Raw genomic sequence first — 23,333 nt, forward strand, 5'->3', positions numbered from 1 at the left:
TAAATCTCTAGGAAAGGAACTGCTGGGTTCTAGGAGTTTACACATTTCCACACTTACCAGAGATTTCCAAGGTGCTATCCAAAGAGCAATAACCAAGAAAATCAGTTTCATTCTACAAGTGTTCCCATTTCCTTATATTCTTGCCAATACTTGACTTTATCAGACATTTTCATTTGGTCATTTGATGGGTGTGAAATGTATCTGATTTAGTTTTAATATTAATGAGACGAAACATTTTCAATGTGTATACAAGGTGATTCCTATGTGTTCCTTTGTGAATTGCCTGTTCATAGTCTTTGCTCATTTTTGTATTTGCATATTTACTTTTTGATGTTTTGTAGAAATTCTTCATATATTCTGGATACTAATATTTTGTCAGTTATGTGAGTTGTAAGTATTTTCTTAGTCTTAGCTTGCGCTTTTTTTAAAAAAAATTTTGCTTAGTGTGTCTTTTGTCATTCAGAAACTTTTCCTTTTAATGTAATCTGACTTATACATTTTTTTCTTTATGGATTTCACTTTGTGGTTAATGTCAAGAACTCTACAACACTCCAGGGTCAAAAACACATTCTCCATGGTTTAAAAATGGTTTAAAATGTGCTTTTCATAGCTGGGTCTTTCATTCACCTGGAATTCATTCTTCAGTATGCTGTAAGGTAGAAATGTCAGTTTAATTTCTGAGATCTGGACAATCAGTGAATTATCCCAGCACCACTATGGATGGTCTCATCTTCTCCACTCACTTGTGCTACTTCTGCTTCATACACACATGGGTCCCTCCTAGGGCTTTTCTGTTCTATTCTGTAAGCCTAACTCTCTATCCCTGTAACAATGATGGCACTATTATACTTATCATTGCTGGGTTTTCCACATTTTTGTTCATGTTCACCCCTGTAAGAGTCTTACCAATCTAATTTATTTCAACAAACCAGTTTTTCTCATTCTTGAGCTTTTCTATAAGTTACTTTGTTTTCTATATCACTAATTTTCTGTTCTTTTATCTTTGTTATTTTCTTCCTCCCTTTTTCTTCTATTTCACTTTGTTGCTCTGATTATAATTTACTGATTTGTGTATTTGGCAGGTTAATCATCACTATTTGATTCTTCTCTAACATGTACACTTAAAAGCTATAAATTTCCATCTAATTACAGATTTATCCATACCTTGTGAGTTTTAACGTGATTTTTATATATGATTTATCTAAATGCTTTGTGATTTTCTATTCTGATTTCTTCTGTAACTCAAAAATTGCTTAGAATGCTGTCTTAATATTTCCAAATTATGGGGAATTTTTTGCTATGTTTTAAAATTGTGATAGAGAACATGTTGTGTACATTATCAATTCTTCGGTAATTATTGTTTTATGACTTTGTAGATGATACATTTTGTACTTGAAAGTAATACATAGTCTCAAACTGTCAGAGTCAGAGACCTTTATATGTCCATTGGACCAAATGTTTTCATTGTGTCAAATCTAACATGTTCTTTTTGTTCTGACTTATGAGTTTCTTAGAGAAATACATTACTATCTATATTTCATCAGATTTTGGATTTGCTAGCTTTTTAAAATAATTTGGTTAAATATTGCTTTGTATATTTTGAGATTCAGGAATTCTATATTCTTGTGGTCATTAGTTTCTTTTGTCATTCTTTAATTACACTGTTTATTCCTAATAATGAGTTTTGTTTTAAATTAATTTTTTCTCTATTAATAATGCTAAACCACTTTTTCTCACTAATAGCAAACAAATACTTTTCTCTGAACATAGAGACATGAGTATCATTCCTTTACTAAACAAATCTAGATATTTTAGAAGGTTTAACTCTGAAAGGATCCAAAAGAATAATAAGCATGGTGGTATCATCTGACCATTAATATATGAAAACCTCTGAAAGTTTATTATTGTGAAATTAAGTTTATTAATCAAGCATATTATCTTATAGTAGGGAAGAAATTTAAAAATATGTATTACTGGCATAGACTTTGAACTTTTAAAACAGGCTTCCATTTTCTAGGGAAGACATAATTTTGCATAATTCTGAATTGTGAAAACATTGCCTCCAAAGCTTACCTATTGTCCATATCTTTAGATCTCTCATTGCCTGTATATTTGGAAATCTATTTATATATTTATATAATGGAATGACCATTAGAATGTGAGCTGCATGAGGGTAGAAATCTTCATATGGTTAGTTTTTAGTTTATGTATTTAGTTCCTTACATCCTCGGGGTCAAGAGCGCCTGGCACCTAGTAAGTAAGTGCTCAAAGAAATATGCTGAATAAGTGAATTAAACAATGAATAAATGTGTTATATAGGAAGTAGCTCATGCACGACCGCCTAAGAAACTTGCCGAAAAAAATCTTTCCTAAAAGGTTCACATAATTTAGAAATTTATATCTCCAGTGAACTGGTCACGTTTTAAATGTCTGTTACACAATTTCTTCCACTCCTCCCCTTTCCCTAAGCACCCTTTTGAGCTAACATCCCTGCTCCCCTTTCTCAGGCCAAGAGGCCTCTTTCCTCCTTCCAAATAGGACTAGACCAGTATTGTAAGCAGACCTCCTGTTGTTCTTATTTCGGCCATTCCTCTAAGTTCGAGAGCTGCAATTAATTATGCACCTGCCTTCAGTCATGGGACGTTTTATGTTGTTTCATTTATGCTGCTGAATTGTGAGCCACCTTAGGACAGAATTCGTCTGAAATCAGATCTGCTCAGAGGGCCTGGGAAGGTGTTCTGAGCAAGCGGTACCTAAACTCTGCTAACTGACTGATTAGCCCCAGCCCGCGATCTGCAATTCCCAGGGTCTGCCCCACGGCACACGGCTCAAAGGTATCTCGAAAGACCCATCTTCCTCTTTCCGCGCGGTGTTAAGTTGAACACACTGTTAGGCTTAAGGAAACTCGTTTATGAACGTGTTCAAGTAAAACAGGGGGCCGGGCAAGATGATCTCCATTTTTCTTTCTCTCTCTAAATTCCATGTTTCTGTGCGTTGGAGTAGCGCTGGGGCCCAAAGAGGGGGATTTTCAGCCCGAACCCTTTGAAAGGCCGAACCAAATGGCATCCCCATTGGGCACACATCAAAGGTGGCGACTGGCTGAGTGGCTGGTGCCGCACGCTTGGAGCCTGGGGGGGCGTGAACGAGACAGTCCCGTGCGCAGCTACGCAAACTAAAGGGCCCGGCGATGGATGGCGTGGGGCAGCACGGCGCAGCGCACGCAAATCCAGCTTCAGTTCCACGCAGAGCAGCGGGCGACATTTTTATACCCTTGAATGACAGTAATGGGCACCACTTCTGAATCCTGGCCCCAGCTTCCACTCCTTATAAGCCCCACGCAATGATTTTACCTCTGTCGCCTGCTTTTCCTTCAACTGTGCATTTCAGGGTTGTGAGAATAGAGAGACGAGCGTGTCAGACCTCAGTGCGTGAGGCCAGAGGAAGACTGACCCTTACCCGACAGAGGGCATCTCGTCACGTCCAGAAGACCGACATCGCAAGTTTCTCCCGCGCTCTCTTTTTGACAGGAAACGACACTTGCTGTTTTCTATTTGTGAGTGAGCTCTCACACGGATCATTAGAGCTGTCATGAACTCAGCATGCTTCCCGAATTCATAAAGTATGCAAAGTTTTTATGCGAAATCAGAAAAATCTTTTTATCCTATGAATTAGGATTTTACAATTTCTACCGCAACCCTCACCCCCATCCCATCAAAATTCTGAGTTCACCTACTGAGTTACACAGAAGCATCCAATTTACACTTAGTGAAAAAAGGCATATCACCTGCAATCAGTGCATCGGTTTCAGCTACTGTATTCTAATAACTTGCTGCACATCCTTTCCATTGGAACAATAGGAGATGCGCTTTTCAGTCCTCGGCAAATTAATGACACCCAAAGAGGAAATTTAGCAAGAGAATTGTGCTCTGAGATAATGTGCCTGAAAGGCAGCAATGAGGTAGCTTGTAAAATAGTTATAGAGATTATTTACACCGGTCACTTTACAGTTTAATGAGACTTCACGCCGTGTGTGCAAAAGGGAACTCAAAATGAGCGGCTAGGAAAGAATAAACGCTGCGGAATTCAAACCAAGAATTCTTACCTTGTTTTCATTGAAATTAGCAATAACTACTCCAACAAAAAGGGTCAGTCCAATCATGCAACCCAGGAATACAAAAACATGAATATAGATTCCATGCATCTGTATAAATGAAAAATACGGTTATTCATCAAAGCCAACGAAAGCAGCTGCGGTAACATTCAAAGGATTCCAGTGCGTGCTTACCGGACCCACACGATGAATAATAACATCCCTCACTTCCACCCAGCCTTTCAGGGAGAGAACTTCAAACAGTGCCAGCATAGCATTGCCCACATTGTCAAAATTAAAGTTCCGAGGATTCGCCCTGCAAGTCAGAAAGAAGAATGTTCTGTGGAATTCCAGTGAGAAGCACCCTAAGGCAATATCTAGAACTCTTTCCAATCTTGGGTGCAAAGTATAGGTGGCACTTGGAAGGTAGGTTAGATGGCATTTGTTTGCTAACTCATAAGAATGCATCAATGTGTTAGAATTTATTAATTATGCAGTTAATTGTTAGGCAATGATGGGGCGTTCTCAATCGAAAACAATAAAATGCTATGTCCCTCGACTTCTAGCTCCAGAGGTTCTGCAGCGTTTCTGGCTGGTCCTGATTAGTATACCGAGGACTTTCTGGTGAGAACTTGTGAAGGAGATTCTTACAAAGGGGCCTTGGAGTTTGGATGTGAATTTTGAAATGGTTTTACATTAGAAAACCTTCCTAAAGGCATGAATTACAAATCCTGGTGTTAGAACAGAAAGTGTAAAATGAGTAGAATTTGGCCACTTTATTTTATTCTGTGTCATTACGTGAACAGCATGCTGTGACCGAGTGATGCTTTAGAGGCTCCTGAGGGGACACATACCCTATGTGTCTCCAGATCACCCCCTCCCAGGTGGGTGATTTTCTCTCATTAACTCCAAATGTTCTCAACAGATACTTCTTGTAGACCCCAGTGTATAGCGTGCTGTCTACCGCACGGTTAACTCCTGAGTTCTAAAACATTTTGGACCCTCTATTTTGGGGGGCCAGGGGATGTCTCATTTCTTATTTTTCTGACACATGTGTACGTTTTTCTTTCCACTAACATTTTCTACTACACTGCATCTCCCCTAGTCATTACAGGTCTTAGCTAACATATTTGTTAACAGAAGAAGATTTCAGTGTTTTTTTTTTTTTTTTTTTTTAATCCCCCTTTTCTGAGGCTATTTTAAATAATTAAAAGATTTAGACAGCCACATGCTGGAAAATCATGACTATCACCACATTTCCTGAATTTGATGACCTGAGCTCAGGATTATTGACTAGAGTAGACCTACTGAAGCCTAGCTGAATTATATTTTGATAATTTTTTTTTCTTGCTAGCACATTTATCAGAAGTTAACCTTCACAGGAGGCAACATTCTAGGGGGAATCCAGTTTAGTATTTTTCTACCACTTTTTATGGTTTTCAAAACTAGAGACTGTCATGAGATATACTTTTATAAGTTTTTTTTAATACTAAATATGTGGGAATCTAATAAGGAAACATAAAACTGAGACTGACTTGTTTTTAAAGGTTTAAAGCTGATTGGTAGAAATGTTTTCTATATAGTAAAAAAGCCCCACTCAGAAATTAATATTTAGGGATTCTGATTTATATTTTTTAAGTATGAAAGACAAGCATATTCTCTTGGATTTTTCCAATAATCTTTCCTTTTGGGGGTTTCAATTAAATTTAATATGTTTTACAGCAGACAGACTCTGTAAGGATTCTACAGAGGCCACAGTTTTCTTGAATAAGGATTTTTTTTAAAACCAAGTGAGTCAGCTCTCAGATCCGATGTTGAACTTTCTTACCCATCCATTTTCTTTACGTAAAAGTGCTTTTTCTAGCTGACTTTGCAGCAACCCAAACTATTCTCAGGTTCTACATCCTTTAGAAGTTAGAATATGTTACAATAATACACTTTCAGACTAAAGCAAGAAATGTAAAATGGAGAATCATAGACTTAAGTTGCTGGAAGAATGTACCACATTAAAAGTCTCAGTTTTAATCATATTGGATATGTTTATGCTTTGTTCATGATACTAAAACTGGAAAGTTTGAAACTTTACCAATAACTACAGAGGACTTCAACAAATCCCAAACACAATCCATTATTGTCATTTTTCCTGTTGTCCTCCCTGGATCTGGAAGGCTATTTAAACGTTATCTTTTCTGGTTAATTTTTAAAAGATGACAATCTTGTCTAGACAATTCAGAAAAATGAAGAATCAGTTCTGACCTCACAATCTGAGTTTTCTACCTCCCAGTGACAAGTGCGCCAGGGATCCCAGGTCATGATAAGGAGAGCTGCTTCTCTGGGAAGACGGGGGTGCCACGGAGGAGAGGAATCTAGCCTCTGCCCTGGGCTGTGGAAATGCAGGGGATGACATGGTCCGAGATGGTACCCTGTATCTTACACAGCTCTGCTATCTAAAGAGATCAGAAACTAGTACTTTCTGGAATGCAGACTGCTTTTTGCCTCGTGCTTTGGTAACAGCAATTTGAGTTTCCATATCCTGCAACAATCTTACCTCTGCCTCCCCCCTCACTCTCACCTGCCCGTGGCTCCTCCCCCTTTCACCTGCCTAATTCCTATTCACCCTTCAAGAGTTAACTGGGTGTGTCTCCTCCTCTAGGTCCTTCTCCCTGGTCCAGTCACAGTTTGGATTAGGAGCCTCTCTCCTGCGTGTACCACTGAACCCTTTGCCTCTCCGTACCCTAGAATCAGAGGCTGATACGTCACGGAGCAAAAGAAACGTAAAGGCAAGCCTCGGGGCCCCTCCCTGACACAGGTCCCTTCCAAGACTCAGGAAGGGGCCCAGGAGTGAGTTCACATTGTCATATGTTTCTGTTGAACTTAAAAAAGCAAAGTAGTTTTATATTCTTTTCCTTAGAGAGTGTACCCAAATTGTTTGAGCCTTAGATTCGACAAAAGAAATCTGATCTCTTTCTGCCTAGAATGTATCACAGTGTAATTTGAAATTACCTAGCGGTAAGCTTCAGGTGAACTTCAAGTGAGTTTAGGGGCTTATCTATGTAGCATTAAAACTTCAGCATATTGTATTAAATTATTTTAAATTTTATTTTCTGTTCTCCATTGGACTTCTAGCTCTTAGGGGTCAGAGGCCATAGCTTCTTCCCAGTGACGGCGTAATTCCTGGTGAAGAGTAAACACTTAGTAAATATATTTATTGTAAAACTGAATGCTTTGTTGATTTCTCTCCCATGCATTTCCTTTTCCTAAATCCCAGACCTCTGCTTAAGACAAAACACACAATATTTATAATATATGGTCTGTTTAATCCTTTTTACCAAGGTAATTTTTACCTCATCAAGTCTGAGTGATTCGGAAGAAAATGAACGTATTCATCTGAAGAGAGAATGCAGAAGCCAGACTGTCTCCTGAATTAGCTAGTGCATATTTATGTCCTAATTATAATTATCAGAGCATTCCTCTAGGCTAATTCCCAGATATAAGTTATTTTCTTAATCATAAATTAGCCAATATAAAATTACAGAATTTTCAGCTGCTAACTCTTGATGAGATTATTAGAGAAACAAAATGTGGAAATTATCATGGTTACAGTTGACATTTATTTGATGAAAGATTTATATTTCGCCAAAACTAACCCAAGTCACAATTATCTGAACAAATGGGAAAAGCTATTGTGATAACGTTCAAGTGATGTCCCTCTGTTTGCTTACGCTTTTAAGATGTCATTGAACTTGAAGTCCTTAATAGTAGCTTACATGAAACATGACATTTCAATTAGCTGATTTAAAAATCTTAGAGAGCTGGTTTTATGGAGCAGGTTGAACGCCACAGGGTACCACCGGAAACAGCGTACCCTCCTCCTAATGCTGCCTTCCAGTGCACCTACTCCCTTCCTGACACGTTGGGAGAGCCCAGAGCTTTTCGGTAGATAGTCAGCCTCATTCTAAACTGCCCACTCCATTCAAACCTGCACCAGGATCTCACCCTCAGCAGCTCAAGCCTGACCCGCGGTCTGAGGAGGGAAAAAGAGGGTCGGCCACTCTGGTGCACCCCTCCTCTTGGTGACTGCCTGGGTCTTACAAGAAGGGGTGAGATGCAGCTGGGGTTAGAGACATCCCATCTTGTGTGTCTGACTCTGCTGGACTGTGGCCACTGGCGCTCTCCTCACTGCAGCCGTTGTTCTTTCACAGAGCTCATTTTGGTGTTCCCAGGAAACACTCCATGTGTGAACTGTGCTTCTAGCTTCTGTGAACTTGGCACTTGAGCATCTGTCCCACATACGGACGCCGGACGCACTTTGTTCTGGACGCCCGGTAAGATGCCTGAGTCACCCTTCCTGGCCTCATGCCACCCTCGTCCTCCTCCCCACCTTGAGATGAGCCCTTTTCAGGGTGTGCTTTTCAAATACAAACCAACTAACCCAGAGTGTCCGCCCCCCCACCCCGCCACCAATCACCTCCTCTATCAGGCGGACTGGTTTAGTTGGCCTCTTTAGAATGTCAAGATACTTTAATCTCCCCTTGACCTCAACTTTGAGACTTTAGACAAAATTCCAAAAAACTTTGGAAAAAAAATGGATGTCCTGATATAAGTAAATTATTTACAGTATAATAATGAGTTTTAATCTCACAACAAAATTAACATTTTATGCTTCTTTAATTTTTTATTATAATGTAAATTGGACTGCTTTTCTAGTTAACACTGGGATAAAGATATTCCCACGTGTTATATACTTCTCTACCCATGCTCAAGCCTCACCTCCAAAATTAATCTTTTTTCCAGAGTTCTTTGGTATTAAAAGAAAACCAATATAAATTGTATTGAATTGTTTATGAAAGTGAATTTCATATTAGAGAAATGCCAAAGCAGGTAACAACGAGTCCTAAGGGTACAACTGGGTGAAATGCTATTCCTTTTAGAGTTTTGACATTTAGGAGAGAACATCAATTGTGACAAAAGCAGAGTAGTTTCTGTGGTTCACTCATTATTCTAAGAGGTAAAAATGAAATAAAAAGAAAACAGATAACAATTTAAAAGGACAAATGAAGTTGACGGAACACTCCATGCATCAGTGAAGCAGATGGAGAGATTCCATTCATAGTCATTAGGGAAATGGTTGAGAAAGAAGGTACCAGATACTTCTGGCTTTGATGTAAACGCTTTGAAAACTTATTAAAAAAAATTTTTTTAAAGAGGCAGTTAGATAAAATCAATTGTGTTACTGATTATTCCCTTCCAGGGTTTCAATAACAAAATCCTTCAATGTAAATGGGTTTTAAAATTGAAATAGTTTTATGATTTAGGCTTCTCTACAACTGTTACGAGGACATCAGATCTTCCTTAAAGATATAAAGTCAGTATGAATTTAGTTTTAATTTGATTAAAATTGTGAAAAATTGCTTTAAAAGTTGAATTAAGATTTGATTAAAAATTGATAGAAAATCTTTTTTCTTTTAAGCCTCACTAATTTTTATTCTAAAAAATTTTATTTATTTTTATTGAAGTAGAGTTGATTTACAATGTTCTGTTAGTTTCAGGTGTACAGCAAAGTGCTTCAGTTACACATATACACACACACACACACACACACACATACATGCTTCAGCTATATATATACACACACACATACATGCTTCAGCTATATACATATATACACACACACATACATGCTTCAGCTATATATACACACACACACAGATGCTTCAGCTATACACACACACACACACACACACACACACATGCTTCAGCTATATATACACACACATACATGCTTCAGCTATATATATACACACACACATACACTCTTCAGCTATATATACACACACACACATACATGCTTCGGCTATATATGCATATATATACACATATACATACATGTGTATATGTATATATATAAATTCTTTTATGTATATTTATTTATGTATACATAAATTCATATATATATAAAAATTCTTTTTCAGATTCTTTTCCATTATGGTTTATTACTGGATATTGAATACAGTTCCCTGTGCTATACAGTAGGATTTTATTTTTTATCTATTTTATATGTAGTAGTTTGTATCTGCTAATCCCATACTCCTAATTTATCCCTCCCCCCCTTTCCCCTTTGGTAACCATAAGTTTGTTTTCTATATCTGTGAGCCTTTTTCTGTTTTTAAAATAAGTTCATTTGTATCGATTTTTTTTAGATTCCACATATGAGCAATATATGATATTTGTCTTTGTCTGACTTACTTCACTTAGTATGATAAACTCTAGGTCCATTCATGTTGCTGCAAATGGCATTATTTCACTTTTTTTGTAAGCCTCACTAATTTTTAAAGCTATGTGAGTCCAGATACATGCTTTAAAGTATTAGAACGATACTGCAGTGACATTTCATGAGGTTCATGAAGCAACCCTGGGACTCAGTGTACCGCTTCCTCTCTTATTTATCGTATTTCTTTTATTTTTGCATCCTATTGTAATTCAGTGCTTTGCCTTGCATTACTTAAAATTATTTGAAGTAATTCTAGCAGAACTACTTTTAGTTTCATGCCATATTACACTGCTTTAAACCCTCATACTGGATATACTTACATAGAACCGGGATGGACCATGAAGGCCCATTATGCTAAGTGAATAAGTCAGATAGAGAAAGATGAATACCGTATAATCTCACTTGTGTGTGTAATCTAAAAAAACAAAACAAAACAAAAACAAAAGCAAACCCCCTCCCCCGACTAAACTCATAGAAAAAGAGATCAGATTTGCGTTTACCAGAGGTGAGGGGAGGAGAGGAAGTGGAGAAAGGTGGTCAAAGGTACAAACTTCCAGTTATAAGACAAATAAATACTAGGGATGTAATGTACAACATAGGGACAATAGTTAACACTGCTGAGTGATACACAGGAAAGCTGTTAAGAGAATAGTAAGAGTTCTCATCACGAGGAGAATTTTTTTTCTTTCCTTTCAACTGGATCTATATGAGGTGATGGAGGTTAACTGAACCTACTGTGATAATCATTTTACAACATATGTAAATTGAACCATCATGCTCTTTGCCTTAAACTTATACAGTGATGTATGGCAATTATTTCTCAATAAAACTGGGGAAAAAACCCCTTATGCTGACAAATACAGCATTCTTCAGGATATTTTTCTGATATACTTACCAAACACGGGGCACCCAAAATCCAGGTTTTTTCTCTCCAGGTCTTAATTTTAAATTTAAGTTCTTGGACACACTTACATTAATTCTGAATATTCCATTACAATCTTCCTAAAACAGGAAAAAAAATAAAAGGAGGAGGAAAAGAACCTGGTCAGAAAATGAAGTCAGAAAAGATAAAAGATAAGAAACATTTTTCATGTAGAATGACAGAGGTCTTTTATATAACAGCAGAGATGTGCAACGCTACTCAGCAAATAGTAACAAAGACTTCAGAGATAAGCAGGTGAAAGTTAATGCTGAAAATGTTAGGAAGTGGGCAATGAACTGACATTCCTCCAAGGGAGGGATACAAACAGCCAATGAGCACGCGAAAAGACCCCAGCGTCATTAGTCACCAGGGAAATGCAAATCTAAACCACAATGGGATACCATTTCCCACTCACTAAGAAGGCTCTAATCAAGAAGTCAAAGGGCAAACTTTGACAAGGATGTGCAGAAATCTTCATCCTCACACTAGAGCCCTCATACACGGCTGGTGGGAATGGGAAATGGTGCAGCCGCTTCGGAAAATAGTGTGGCAGGTCCTTAAATAATTAGAGTTACCACAGGACGCAGCAATTCTTCTCCTAGGTATCTACCCAAGAGAAATGAAACATATATTCACGTGGAAATTTGTCCATGGATGTTTATATCATTATTATTATAAACAGCATTATTTACCATAGCTCAAAGGTGGAAACAATTCAAATGTCCATCAGTCAACAAATACACCAACAAAATGTGGTCTATCCATACTGTGGAATATTATTCAGCCGTAAGAATAATGAAGTACTGACACATGCTACAACATGGATGAACCTTGAAGGTATTATGCTAAGTGAAAAGGCCAGCCATCGAACACCGCATATTATACGATCCCAACCGGAGACACGGCACCAACAACTCAAGCTTCATGGCCTTTAAACGTGAGCTGTGTGATCCAAATGTTGGGGTATCTAGTTTCCCCTTTTCCTTGGGTTTGTCTCTTCTCTTCTAAAGGTACACTGAAGTATCCCCTTCATCCACATGACACGCTTGGCTTTGGCCTCTTATGTTAGGACGAGAAAAGAATTCGTCCAAATACAGAGACACGGGCCACTTCTCACTATGCCAATTTGTTTTGCAATTATTCTGCTTGTTCCTGATGGCCTTCTGATGGCTAAGGTTTCTTAGACTTTCCTTATGAGCTTCCCACAGAGACCTCATTGTTCTGTGGAAAAGAATAAATGCCTCATGGTGTCTGTACGTCTGTCTGTCCACCGTGTGCCCCCCCGTCCCCTACACAAGTCGTTACTCTTTAGCTTGGGCTGGGTATGAGCAGATAGTGTAAAGTCACAAGGCTCTTAGGCCATCATTACTCCCCTGAATCATCCACTATTCCTAGGAGGCTTCATCTTGAAATATGGTTATTATCTTTCTGGCCTCTATTCAGGGCGGACCTAAAATAACCCTGCTTTCCTTACATCAGCTTGTGGACTAATGCATCAGCTCAGTATTAATGCCTTCATTTAGCTCATTTGGTTCACCGTGACCTTTATACCACGTTCCTTGCATGTCCTGTCAGGTTTATCACAATGCCTGGAACCTCTGGGAAGGGGAGTTAAAGGAAGCAGCGACCGGGCGATACCTTGTGAAACAGCGGAAGGTCTGCCCGTCCGAAGTTTGTCTCTCCTGCTCTGCGTCTTCCTGAAAAACCTCATTATTAACATGACTGATAATGTATTTTGACTGGACGAATATGTTACCTCTATTTTCTAAAAATTCGAGAGCTACTAAGCTTTATAATTAGAAGCCTCAAAATGTAGAAATGTCACAGTAGTATACAATTTATATTAGACAGCCATATTTGCTGGAAATGTGGGAATAAGTGTTTTAGTTCAGCTCTGGTAGCCCTTTTGGAGACATGCATTTTAATGAGACTTCAGCATTATTTTACCCGGGTGGAAGAGGAGACACTCTTGCTAGTTTATACGTCAGCAGAACGGGGTTCACTCCATTCACCTGCTTGTAGCAGCGGGCAGGATTCTAAGAGAATGCGACAGTGGGCGGTGCAGCGGAGATTGGCTGGTTATTAACCAAACCCCGCCCCCTTTGCTACAAAATACACCACGAAACGACACATCACGGCCTCACTTCGGTCTGGGGAGGCCACGCTCTTTCCAGTGGAATGTGGGGTGAAGATAGACGCGTTGCTTCTAGGCTCTGCCTATCGTCCTCTGAGAGACAGAGATGGTTTTCTGTTCCTGACTGCCAGCTAAACAGAGAAGACTTTGAAGACAGCCAAGGCTAGGGACACAGGACAGAGGAAGCATATGAGCCACTGGGTGGTCATGTGGAGGAGAGCTGCCGGGATTACTCAACGTGCAGTAAATATATTCACTTCCTTACGTTCAGCTACTGACATATTGGGGCTGTTCCAGAAGCTAGCCTCCTCTTATAACGCCGGCCAAAGAAAGAGAAAGAAAAGAGTAGAGGGACTTCCCTGGAGGTCCAGTGGTCAGGCCTTGGCACTTTCGCTTCCGGGGCCCGGGTCTGATCCCTGGTTGGGGAACTAAGATCCCACAAGCCACGCAGTGCGGCCAAAAAAAAAAAAAAAAAGTAGAATCGAAAGAATTCAAGCTTGGTTCAAGCTTGAGTCTTAGTTGTCTTCATGGGGAAGATTCTGGGCGCCTAGGAGCTAATGCAAGGCCCTGCCTTCCTAACAGAGGAATGTGGAGTGGGTAAGTCATAAGAACGGGTGTGGAAGTCAAACTTTGCCTTTTGTATTTTGGGGGAGCTGTTTGCTGATATGAGTGTCAGGTCACAGCAGAGGCAGGATTGAGTTAGGGAAGGACCTAAAGGGGAAGTTTTCACATGGAATCTTGGGTGGCTATATGCAAGATGTCAACAGTGGCTTTGACCTCGGAATAGGCGGGAAGAACAGGACTGTCTGAGGTGTGATTTTATTTTATTTTATTTTATTGCTATACGCGGGCCTCTCACTGCTGTGGCCTCTCCCGTTGCGGAGCACAGGCTCCGGACGCGCAGGCTCGGCGGCCACGGCTCACGGGCCCAGCCGCTCCGCGGCACGTGGGATCTTCCCGGACCGGGGCACGAACCCGCGTCCCCTGCATCGGCAGGCGGACTCTCAACCACTGTGCCACCAGGGAAGCCCTGAGATGTGTTTTAATCTAATAAACCTTTACCAGCCAGAAGAGACACACTGCCTGCTTTAAGCAAAGGGAGTCCATGGGAAGAGTATTCTTAGAGTTCTGTTCACAAAGCAGCCTCAGCACATGGCTACCCAGGGATGGTAAACGTTCTTGATTTTCATCCCAGAAGACAGAAAGGATATCTTACCCTTCTAATAATGTTGGGATCGTTGCACTTGGCCAGTTTTCCAGCAAAGAGCTGAACTCCAAAGCTTGCAAAAACAAGCATTAATGTCAGCAAAAGAATGGAGACCTGAAAGAAATGGGTGAGACAGCAAATCTCTTGGTAAAAAATTATAAACAGTAGGTTTGGTTTGAGCAGTGATTATGAACAGGACTTCTCAGATAACATCGTATGAAATTCACAGTCTCTGGATGCTACCTTTTAACTTCTCCCCCCCAGGTCATTCAATTAGCCCAGCTGGAATGTTAAAAGAAGGAAATCAACAACAGGTTTCGAATTTTTAGAATTAAAACATATGACTTCCATGTAAGAAAATGGGCTAAGGTGTTTTTGACATGACTTGGACTTTTCTGATTTTGAAATCAACGCTTGGCTTTATTTTATTTAATGGAACAAAAGAAAAATATTGAAATAATTCTCGTTCCCAAATTTTCTCAAAATGGATTCACGTGTCTGTTAGCAGAGCCTACGTAAGGGGGATAGTGGCTTTGCTTTCTTGCAAGCGTGAGGGCTCTGGGCGTATCAAAGTGCCGCACACACAGGGTGTGACATCAGCCTTGAGAAGCAAATCTGGTAATTGGCTGGGGCTCCCCTCTGCTGGATGACTGTTTTGGTCTCAGCAGAGAAAAGTGGCCAAAATACTGAACAAATGATTGAGCTCTACTGGTTGAATAATCTAAACCTATCCCTTAAAGATACTAAAATTACACAGAAACATCCTCTGAAGCAAGGCTCAAATAAATCATCTTCTAAATTGTATCAGGGCTCAAAGATGCATACACATTCATTGTCAGGTGCTATTCTGTTTTCCCTCAATTGCAGCTGTGGGAAAAGCCACAGTGTTATGGCGTTAGTGCAAAAAAAATATGGAATTTTATAAACTTATTTATTTTTGGCTGTGTTGGGTCTTCGTTGCTGCACACGGGCTTTCTCTAGTTGCGGTGAGTGGGGGCTACTCTTCGTTGTGGTGCTTGGGCTTCTCACTGCGGTGGCTTCTCTTGTTGCGGAGCACGGGCTCTACGCACGTGGGCTTCATTAATTGCGGCACACGGGCTCAGTAGTTGTGGCTCACGGGCTCTAGAGCGCAGGCTCAGGAGTTGTGGCGCATGGGCTTAGTTGCTCCGCGGCATGTGGGATCTTCCCGGACCAGGGCTCGAACCCATGTCCCCTGCGTTTGCAGGCGGATTCTTAACCCCTGTGCCACCAGGGAAGTCCCCAGAATATGGAATTTTAAACAGAGCTTCAACAAAGTATTAGCAGGATACTAACACAACATTGTAAATCAACTATACTTCAATAAAATAAAAAATTAAAAATGTATTAGCAGCTATATGCCTATAGTAACACAACAGTCTGTCTTTAAAACACCTTAGAATCAACTGCAACTATAGCTATTTTTTCACTATAGGTGTGTTTCTAGAAAGCAAGACATCAAACTAGCTCAGTAAGTTAATTCATGTTTTCCGTGCACCAGCAGAACTCATTAATGATAAAAAGAATCCTGTGATCACTCCTTTGTTGTAGGGCAAAGATTCTTCTTTAACAGATTGTGAGCAAAGAGCCTCTCACTCATTGTTTTATCTGCAGCCCTGCTCTTAGAAGACCCTAAATCAATATTTGCCCGACTAAAACGTATATTTTCTCCTCAATCATATTTCTAAATGTTCATTACTGTATATTGAGGTAGGGTATACCTGTATGTTACAGTTTTGAAGAGTTGTTTTATGTTAACACTCCAAAGATCAAAGCCAAATTTTGTTCTATATGAATTTGGGAACATAGAAAATGAGATTACAGGCCTAAGTGGGTTAACTCCTAATATCGTTTGTGAATTCGATGGTGTTGAAACTTCTTCTTAATTTCCAGATGGGGCAACTAAAACCCAGAGTATAAGTTAGGGTCAAGAGTTAGGAATGGAAGTGTCAGAAAATTCTCTCTCTTCGGATTCTCCTTCCACTGTTCTTTCCAGAAGGCTTCCCTTTAATTTACTAAAAATATTTGTTGAATTAAGTATACCAATAAGCCAGAAGCATCCATGGGCGAAGGTTTTGAACCTGTGTTGTGTTTTGCTAGTACCTTGACAATCTTCTGGCAATAAACAAAATGGCAGACTTAACCTTGGCAACAAGCGAGACTCACTTCGTCCCCTCATTTGCTACATTAAGAGCTGGGCTCCGTGAACCAGGAGCAAAGGGTGACTGTGACGTACCAGAAAAATTTCCTTGAAGCCGCTGAAAAGTTCTCGAACAACTTTCCTCATCTGAGGCACCAGCTTGAATATCCGCAGAGGCCGCAGGCAGCGGAGAAGAAGTAGAAGCTGAGCCCCCGACTCCGCAGGCACGTTTGGAGGCATCCAACAAAGAAATGTCAAGCTCACCTAGAGGGAAAAGGAATCTCTAGAATTTATGCAATCTGTCCTCCACTATCTACATTTTCTGTGAGCCAGCTGGCCCCAGGTTTCCTTTAGCAGAGCCGCCACGCGTTACGTGGGACGAGCATTCACTGGGCGTACGTGCAACTCGTCTCTGTGGACTTGACCCAGACCTGTGAGCAGCCCCAAAGGACGTCATCAGGTGTTTGCGGGGGGTTTGAAGTGGGCGTGCCCACGCTGCGGTGTGGGTACTCCAGTGCCTCCTGCTTCTTTCAACATACATCCTGGAGGCTCCGCAGAAGTCAGCGGGATTGAAATTCCTTTGATCAAGGGTACTAAACCTCACACTAGCCTGAGTACTCTGTGAATGATCTCAACATGCTACATGTTAATGGTCACAGTTCTCCTTGCTGTGTTGGAAAAGACACTGATTTTATGCCTTCTTGGACATGTAGAAAGAAATTTCGTTGAGTCCCTTCCTATGGTTTCCCCATTTAGTTTGAATAGACGGTTGAATGGTTGCCTTCCCTGGCCTAGTATTTTGTGTGTTGGAATTGGCATACTCTCTCGAGTTTGCTTTTAGCGATAAGCGGCTCATTGATCACTTATATAATGTAGTTGGTGTTTTGTTTTTTTTAGTACAGGTGCCACAAGAATTGTGGTGTGCAAACTAGATTTGCTGTCTTAGACCTCATTAATGTATGTCTTACGCATACAGGAATGTGGTTGATGTATCTGAACCATATCCACGAATATTTTTAATGCTTTTTATTTAGATTTTACAGGCATGCCCTTTATTTGCCCATACTAAACTACTGCTCTACTTAGGAACTCAGTTAATGGCACCTAAACCTCTGTGACTCACGTGTCTCACTCCTGTACCAAGAAATGCAGGAGATTTTTACAAAACCATTACATTTTATATTCGGGAAATAACTGAAGACTTACAAGATATATAAATATGTCCATGACTCCACCAAAGTCCCTGATGACAGCAGTTGGAGTGAAAAATAAGCCATCTGCCATAATCTTCAGATTAAGCTCAATGCTCATGAATATCACAAACACATACTCGGCGATCTGAAACGGGCAGAAGGCAGGTTGGTCACAATGAATGCAAAAATCGCAGGCCAGCGCTTCTCCGCTTAGCTGCGAGCTGAGATTCGGCAGAGTACCTGCAAAGTGGGTGAGTGCATGACTCTCCGGAAGGGGGACTCGAACGTCATGGAGATGCAGGAGCAAATGGTTACGATAATCATGACCCAGTCCAGGTAAGTCACCAATCCCAGCAAATCACTGCCAAAGACCAGACAAAACTGAGAAACGCAAACGCTCTAGGAAAGGTTGCTGAAAGTCAGAGACGATGCCTCTGTGATTCTATAAACGTGACTGGCATTCTTTTTATATGAATCGCCAATCGTTTATTTCACAGCACAATATAACAAGAAAATAAAGGGAATTTGTATATTTTTATGAGTCATAAAATAGTACATGGAAACTTCAGATGTGCATGGAAACAGAGTTTGTAATGCTTACTAAAGTTGATGGTACTTTGTATTTTTCACAGCTCCCGTGACCGGATCTGTTTTAGATCTGTAAGAGAGAACAAACACAGAAACTCTGGGACGCAGCATGCGTGTTGTAACTCGGCAGCAGAGTACGTATAAACATCTCATCTACCTAAAATTTCTCTCACATCCTCTACAAAATGTCTGCTATGATATATGTTAACTGTGTGTGACTTTGGAAGGCAGAGAACATTCGATGAAAGAAAAATCAGAAGAGTTCGCAACTGATGCTTAGGAAAGCAAAGTTTACATTTTTCAAAATGCCTGATTTTAGAATTCATGACGCCATTCAACAATTCCTGACAAGGATATTACAAAATTAAATGTTGACTTCCATTTAAAAACGTTCAAAGTCTTTGCCTTAGCAGTTTGGAGCTGTTCCTCCTAATTATTTAATTAAATATTCATAAATTAAATAGAATTCTTCACTCTGTATTTAACGGTGATCGTGTGGAGTAATTTATACAGAATTTCTTGGGGTGGGGATTTATAACTTTTACTTTCAGGAAGCCCATGACCAGTCTTCAAGAATTAGCAATTAGATGTAAACGTGGAGACAGCCAATGGGATAATTTCAGATGAAAAACCCAATTTGGGAACTTATCAAATCAACTCTACACTGCCAGCTTCTTCTTACTGATGCTCTGTGAAAACTCGGGGTTTTAAATCATCATCACTCAGGTGCTTTAAACTGCGAAGGTCTTTCTAGAACAGCAGAAAGAACAGTAGACTGGCAGTCAGAGAGGGCCCTAGCTGGCGTCCTTGAGCAAAGCCCTCACCCTCAGCTGACCTAAATGCCCTCCTCTGTTGGAGAAGCGGGGACACAAATGACCCCAAACGGCTCCTGAGGTCTCCTCCAGCCCTGAGGGGTTAGGAGAATGTTTTCGTTTCCTGGGGCCGCTGTAACAAAGGACTGCAGGCTGAGGGACTTAAATAACAGACACTTATCTTCTCCCAGTTCTGGAGGGGGACGTCTGAGTTGAAGGTGGCAGTAGCGTTGGCACCCCCTGAGGCTGTGAGGGAAGGATCTGCTCCAGGCCTCTCTCCTTGGTTTGCAGACGGCCGTCTTCACACTGTCCCTCCTTATAGCAGTCTGTGTCCAAGTTTCCTCCTCTTATAAGGACACCAGTCATATAGGATTAGGGCCCACCTGAATGACCTCATTTTAATTTAATGACCTCTTTGAAGTCCTTATGTCCAAGTAAGGTCACATTCTAAGGGGCTGGGATTAGGGTTCCAACATCTGAATTTCTCTGGACCAGGGGGGACACAATTCAGCCCATAAGATACAGTAATGCTCTTACGTATGCTACTAACGATGGTAGCGGGGAAGGTACAACTACCGAATGGAACGTTTTCACACCTTCTCCAGACTCGTAATGTCTTCTGGATATTTACTCAAGAGTTAGGCGTGACAAGAATCCCACCTCCTCTACTGGCTGCCTGCTAAACTTGGCCCGGCTTGTCCCAAGTGCAGCATCCCCTGGGCTGATCACCCTGACAGCCTCTCGCGCATTTCTTCCACGTGGGGAGGGAGTGGGTTTTTCTTCTCGTAAGAGTTGGTAATAGAAGCACTAGTCAGCTTGATTCCTATTTTGCACTATTCTAGAATTAAGGTATTTTGACCACAAAGAAACAGCAGGTCTAAAAGAAGATGCGGGCAGTGACCTCGGCTCTGTCATTCCGTCTCCCCTTGGTTAACTGTCTCCAAAATAAACTATGGAGTTAACAACTCTGCTATAAACGCCTCGGGCGCCTGAACGAATAAGAATGGCTGTGAAGTGCTTCATAAACGTGTGTTTTCTATAAATGTTAACTACTTGCGACCTTTGTTTGTTTCCCACCTGCTCGGCCGCCCAGCCAAGAGCAGCAGGGTCAGTTAGCCCGCGGTTTATTTGCTGACCCCATCAGGACGACACAATCCTTCTTCCTTGGATGACAACTCCCCCTGCCGTTTGCACGACTCAGGGCCAAAGCCCTGGCTGCAGTGGAGTCACTTACGCGTTGAATCGAGCTCGGACCACCACCCGGCAGAGGTTTCTGAACCTGTGCTCCCGACCCACGATGAACAGCGGCTTATCGAAGTACGGGTGGTTCTCCCTGAGCTCCTCTTCCTGCACTTTCCTGGACCGGGAAAATCATGGCAGAGTTAGGCTACGGGCACATCTGCCTTCCCCAAACGAGAGCCTCGAAACACCGCCCTGCCCGTACCTTTTCATTTCTGCCTGCTCCTTTTTCTCCTGGATCATCTTTATTTCACTGTCTTCTCTTTGTGCATTTCTGTATCTCACTGTATTGGAATGCTAGAAATAAAACGAAAGGGGACACAGCAACGTGGGAGATTTTTCTGACAGTCCTTCTCCGAAGATGACCATTAAAAAAAAAAGGAAATAAATATCTTTCTAAATATTTGAACGGCCACAGTCATCTTACCGAGGATATTCTTTTTTCCCCAAAAGGGTATTTTTTTTTTTCCAGTGAAAACTTTTATTGAGAACCTATTATGTGCTATGCACTGTTGTAGTGCTGTGGATGCGGCAAAAGGGGAAAAAATGACAAAATCCCTGCTCTTGTGTGGCTAATGTTCTCATCAGGGGAGACAGATTAAAAATGAAATCAAAATAAATAAGAATGTTAGAAGAGGTCTAGTGCTCTGGTTAAAAACAGAGGGGGATGGAGCAGCGGTCCTCACACTTTTTGGCACCGGGCACCGGTTTCGTGGAAGACAATTTTTCTACAGACCCAGGGGATGCTTCAGGCGGTAAGGCGAGCAATGGGAAGCGATGCGGGGGGCGGCAGAGAAGCTTCGCTCGCTCGCCCGCCGCTCACCTCCTGCCGTGCGACGGGCTGAGCACGGGTGGTGCGGACCCCTGGGACACAGGACAGAGAGCACGCGGTCACGGCAGGTCTCGGTAAGGAGCCGTTCTTTGAGCAAAGACTAGGAGGATGCAGGTCACTGGACATTTGGAGAAATGTGTGCTTCCAGGGAGGGGCGGGTCTGTGTGTTCACAGGTGGAACAGCCAGGACGCAGGGGGGTGGAGAACAGGAAGAGCTGAGGCCAGCGGGATGGCCGAAGGTGGAGCATTAGGATCTTGACTCTGGTTTTTACTCCACAGAACAGGAGTCCCCGACCCCCACGCCACAGAACTGGTACCGGTCCGGGGCCTGTTAGGAAGCGGGCCGCACGGCAGGAGGTGAGCGGCGGGCGAGCCAGCGAAGCTTCGTCTGCATCTCCCCGTCGCCCCCCATGGCTCCCCGTCGCCCGTATCACTGCCTGAAGCATCCCCCCCCGCCCCCCACCCCGTCCGTGGAAAAACTGTCTTCCATGAAACCCGTCCCTGGTGCCAAAAAGGCTGGGGGCCGCTGCCGTAGAAGATGGAGAACCATTGTTCAACTAACTGGATTGACTTTATAGAAAAGCATTCCTTGGATGTAATGATCTGTATCTTCTATCATTTGGAATAAGTGACAAAGATCAAGCTCCCTATTTTAAATGGCTTCTATTCTGGAGGAAAAGACACTAGGAGAGATCTCTTATGAAATTAGCAGAACCCCGTGGCCTTTTGCTATGGAGAAGACGGGGTATGGATTTTTGTGATATGTCTATGTAGAAAATACAATAAAAAGTCTCTAAAGAAGAATTAAGCCTCTGGAATGGAGACTTTTCAAATTGGGCCTTTTTCTGTGCATTTTTCAACACACATTTTCAAAGCCATGTTCTAATCTGATGCTTGAAGTAGACCCCACATTTCTATGGAATCTCACTGAAGGAAAGCGCTTTGAACTACTGTTGCCTCTGAATTTTCATCTAGAAATCGTCTCCATGCAATATGCCTGACCCCCAAATCCTAAGTACGCAGGTCATGTGTTGGATCTGATCACAGTTCCACGTTGACCGTATGGTAGATTACATCAGACAGAGCTCTGGCTTAACAGCCATGGTGCTAACAGATGTTTGTGCCAATTAGAACCACGCATATTGTTAATGGTGATATCAGGTGTCCTCATCACCAACTTCCTCCATCCTCAGTTTCGCCTGAAACACTTAATGAGGAGAGTGTACCCTGACTGGGCAGTTTCTGCAGATTGAAAGCAGATGGACTGTGCCGAAAACGCCAGAAACTCTTCAGAAGTAAGAGGTAAAGTGGTGAAAAAGACAAAAACAAAAACCCTAAGCCTTGCTAACTTTCTCTTGCTTTCTCAAATGCCCTCCTTGGCTCTGAACATTCAAGACTCTGCTTTCTTAGCCAAGTTATCCAGACTCAACACCTATATCTTAATCAGGGCTTCACTAATGATAAGTATTTAGTATGTCCTTTCCAACTCTCTCGTGGTAATGTCGGCATGGTTTCACTGCTGGCGAGTCTAGCCCACAGGTTAGACTTTTGCCTCCTCTGGTTTCCCTGGAATTTCACATGGTTCGTTCCTTCACTTTTTTGGGGTCTCTGGGCTAATTCAGAGGTGTCACCCTCCTTTCTAGTGTTCCCTGCCCCCAAATCTCCACCTTTGGTTTCTTTTCTTTTTCTTGGAGTATGGTTGATTTACAATGTTGTGTTAGTTTCAGATGTACAGCAAAGTGAATCTGTTATACATGTACATATGTCCATTCTTTTTTTTTTTTTTAAGATTCCTTTCCCATATAGGCCATTAGAGTATTGAGCAGAGTTCCCTGTGCTGTACAGTAGGTCCTTATTAGTTATCTATTTTATATATAGTAGTGTGTA

The 23,333-nt window shown here is 41.4% G+C and overlaps 1 protein-coding gene across 6 annotated transcripts in view; it reads right to left on the bottom strand.

The window, feature by feature from the left end:
• The window catches only part of NALCN (sodium leak channel, non-selective), a 274,410-nt gene that overhangs the window by 24,603 nt on the left and 226,474 nt on the right, over positions 1 to 23,333 (bottom strand). For 5 of the 6 annotated variants that reach the window (XM_059042399.2, XM_067016967.1, XM_067016968.1 and 2 more), the window contains 10 exons: positions 20,820 to 20,911; positions 20,610 to 20,732; positions 18,577 to 18,633; positions 18,216 to 18,336; positions 17,989 to 18,120; positions 16,879 to 17,046; positions 14,634 to 14,738; positions 11,257 to 11,363; positions 4,286 to 4,406; positions 4,103 to 4,201 (listed from right to left, as the gene is read on the bottom strand). In XM_059042399.2, coding sequence (XP_058898382.1) covers positions 4,103 to 4,201; positions 4,286 to 4,406; positions 11,257 to 11,363; positions 14,634 to 14,738; positions 16,879 to 17,046; positions 17,989 to 18,120; positions 18,216 to 18,336; positions 18,577 to 18,633; positions 20,610 to 20,732; positions 20,820 to 20,911 — 1,125 coding nt within the window. The remainder of the gene's footprint in view (positions 1 to 4,102; positions 4,202 to 4,285; positions 4,407 to 11,256; positions 11,364 to 14,633; positions 14,739 to 16,878; positions 17,047 to 17,988; positions 18,121 to 18,215; positions 18,337 to 18,576; positions 18,634 to 20,609; positions 20,733 to 20,819; positions 20,912 to 23,333) is intronic. The other variant, XM_067016966.1, reaches the window with a different exon arrangement.

The sequence above is a fragment of the Kogia breviceps genome, chromosome 16 (genome assembly GCF_026419965.1).
Source record: "Kogia breviceps isolate mKogBre1 chromosome 16, mKogBre1 haplotype 1, whole genome shotgun sequence".
Classification (NCBI taxonomy): domain Eukaryota; kingdom Metazoa; phylum Chordata; class Mammalia; order Artiodactyla; family Physeteridae; genus Kogia; species Kogia breviceps.